The sequence below is a fragment of the Ruditapes philippinarum genome, unplaced genomic scaffold (genome assembly GCF_026571515.1).
Source record: "Ruditapes philippinarum isolate M1 unplaced genomic scaffold, ASM2657151v2 ctg234_1_1_1_1, whole genome shotgun sequence".
In the NCBI taxonomy this organism is placed as follows: domain Eukaryota; kingdom Metazoa; phylum Mollusca; class Bivalvia; order Venerida; family Veneridae; genus Ruditapes; species Ruditapes philippinarum.
Window position 1 is genome coordinate 10889 of NW_026854287.1, and position 3517 is coordinate 14405.

The following is a 3517-nucleotide window of genomic DNA, read 5'->3' on the forward strand; positions in this document are numbered from 1 at the left end:
ATCACTGTCGGGTCGGCTTACTTGACCTAACTAGTTCTGGTGTCATATAAGAATATTTTTTCCCTGAGTTTGGCTCGAACCAATGATCCTTTGGTTGAATGCAATCCCATTTACCTCACTATAAATTGTATTTAAAACAAAATACGTGACACATTAATTAAGATAAATACAAGATATATAAAAATGTATTAAATTCAAGATACGGACATGATTGCATCCGATTTTTGTGTAATTGATATATAATAGATGTACAATGTATGAATTTGAACCTTATTGTTTGCTTAATCGGCTCAATTGACAGATAGACTGACAGAAAACTAATTACATCAAACAAGATAAATTTATACATGTGTAAAATATAAGAAAACGCTAATAAAATGTATTTTCTAAACATTTTCTTCAAAGCTGCATAAAAGTATATTACTTTTATTTAAGCTGCCCCACAATGATGACATTGCTTTTCCGGCCGAAGGCCGGTCTATGTTCAGTTTAACTTCCTGTAAAATTTACAGGGAAGAACTGAATAACAGATATTTTTCATTGGACATTTCAAAATAACAAAATGAGACCTGGGAGTCATTGGCCATTCTAAACTAAAATGAAAAGGATAGTTCTTGTCATTCTAAGATAACTAAACTGTAAAGGATAGTTCTTGCCGTAATGAAATAAAGTGTAAAAGTTCGTTCTAAAATAAACTGTACAGGATAGTTTTTTTAACTTTCTACTTTATTTCCTCGGATTGTTAGAATCTCCTTTGTTTATAAATGAAGAGTAGTTATTTATACTCTGTTCGAGTTTTTCATTTGCATTTTGCAATTTCAAGTCGTTCACCGCAGATTGTTAATAAAGTAAACTTCGATTAACAGTTTGAGATATAAAAAAAACCATCTCCATATACAATTAACTTATGGTTGAAGGGAAATCAACCAAAATGTGTAAGCTACTTATCATAACTGCTTTTGTTGGATATGTTGCTGCCAAACATGAAAATAACATATATATTCCACTGGTAAAGATGCAAAGTGATGAAAGTAGCGAGTCAGATTTTGATAAATCTTCTGACACAGACGAATACTAAGAGCAAATATTTGCTAACATTTCAAATTGTCTAAAGTGTCCGTGCGATTCAAACAGGACAGACCATGCCACAAAAACAGATATGGCGGAGTTAAAGAGAGACATGATTGCAGATATGTCCACTCTTATGGTAGATGTGCATAAATCGAAACCTATTGATTGTGGTGATATTTAAAATGAAAGTCACAATAAAACTGGCATTTACACTATTTACCCTACTTCCAATAAGAAAGGCATCTCAGTACGTTGCGATATGGACAAATCAGGCGGTAAATGGACTGTTATACAAAGGAGGAGTTTCTATACGCGACTTTTATAAGACATGGGACGAATATGAGACTGGTTTTGGTAACCTCAGAGATAACTTCTATCTTGGAAACCGCTTTATATATGAGATAACCAGCCAAGACAAATATCAGCTTCGGGTTGACCTAACAAGCTATCAAGGAGAATCGGCATATGCCGAATACAGTCAGATTTTTATTGGTGATTCTGAATCTAGTTACAAGCTGTATGTTGGCGGATACTCTGGTACTGCAGGTGATGCTCTGATGTTTCAAAATGGAATGAAGTTTACTACAATGGATAGAAAAAACGACCCGACAGTTCTCGTAATTGTGCAATTACATTTCACGGTGCGTGGTGGTACGATACATGACATCATTCAAACCTTAACGGACTGTATTGCTCTATCGACTACGGAAAGGGTACAAACTGGTATGAATGGAAGGGACACCATGCTCATATGGAGACCATTAAAATTCGTCGAATTTATAGTTAGTTCGTTTCGACTGATAATAAACTGCTTCGGTTGAATATTTGTAAAGTAGATATACGTTATAACTTAAACAATAAATGAAATAACTATGCTACAATTATTTTGTAATAACATAATTGTATATTTCGCACATTAACCAGACTTTTATATATTTCATTTTTTTAAAGGAGTATAGGTTTTTGACACTGTTTACAATTACTAAATATATTGAGGCATTTTTGCAATAATTTCTTTCTGTAATATTGTATAGAAATGTATATTTGATAACTTTATCAAACTTTTATAAAATTGACTTTTTGGTTAGCGTCTGTTGTTCAGCGTTTACATGATTTAAGAACAGTACCTCTAAACTAAGTTTAATCATTGGTATTTAAATGATGTTATCATGAGGAAATAAGATGTTGATCATATTGTTTTGTGACAGGTTTCTTATATTTGAAATTATAGAAACTATTAACACTTATCAAAAGATGTACAACTTTTTTTTATAGAAATGTATTTTACACATGTATAATTGAAATAACAAACCTATAAACCATTTGAAAACTTTACAATAAGTTGTTAATCATCACGAAATTAAATGTCTTTTTAAGGTATGCATATAATGTTATTTTTCTACTTTTAACTGTAGAAGTACCAAAGCAAATATTCTACTTCTTTAAAGAATCTCACCTTTCTAAACAAAAATTACAATTTATGACAACATGTTTTACAATGTTGAACAACATCATATTTACCAATCGAATATTGAAATCGATTGTACAAATCAATGGCGCTTTGTCAGAATTTAACTACTTTTAAAATAACGTTTGCGAACGATGTAAAGTTACATGTATGAAAAATAAACAAAAAAATAACACAAATATCGTCCAAGGCATTTTTAAATGATACATTTCATTGGAACCAAAATTGACATTACGAAAAACAATTTGTGCAATCTTTCAACTTTAATTTTTATAAGAAGTAACTTCCATTTCCGTTTCACAAAATCCCAACTCTGCCTGTAATAAGGTGTGCATATAAATGTTTATTTACATTTGTACTGTCGATTGCATTCACTCTGTACTGTTCCCCTCTCATGATAAACTGCTAGAAAAGCAAAATATCCTTTTACAGTATCTACTAATGGGGACTATAAAAACAATTCACACTTTTAATTCATTTTTGCTAAATCTAAAATTAATACATTCACTACTTGCATTGTAGGCAGACGATATTTTAGCTTTTAATGAAAACCGTTTTCTGCTATTTATGAACTGATTGTCATTCTGTCATTTGTAGGTCAATGTTCATATGCAAGGTTTTAAGTCAAATTTTGGGAATCAAACAATATTCCATTCTAAATGAAACTAACCAATTGAACAATTATCGATTGTTTTTTTATACTATTGGGGCTTTAAATGTCTATTTCAAGAACTTATTATTTTTATATGTTAAATAAATAAAATTCTCCTACATATTCCAGAATTTAAAAAGATATTTATATACATATGCTCCTAAAACAAATCAATTTACCATGCGCAAGTGTTTACAAGTAAATGTTTAATAATCTTATCTTTTCAAATTTGTATATTTTATATATGTACATTCATTAAAAATATGATATTATTTTTTGTCAAATTTTGTTTATAGTCCTTGATAATTCGTGGCATAAAACAAACC

General features: G+C 30.3%; 1 protein-coding gene across 1 annotated transcript; it reads left to right on the top strand.

The window, feature by feature from the left end:
• Positions 1-1253: 1253 nt before the first annotated feature.
• Positions 1254-1892, top strand: LOC132739684 (tenascin-R-like). The gene has a single exon (XM_060727446.1). It carries the CDS (start codon positions 1254-1256, stop codon positions 1890-1892), a length of 639 nt encoding a protein of 212 aa, XP_060583429.1.
• The last annotated feature ends 1625 nt before the right edge of the window (positions 1893-3517 follow it).

Bases quoted from the DNA above. Each gene is read 5' to 3' on its own strand.
- LOC132739684 (XM_060727446.1), top strand. From the start codon at position 1,254: ATGAAAGTCACAATAAAACTGGCATTTACACTATTTACCCTACTTCCA.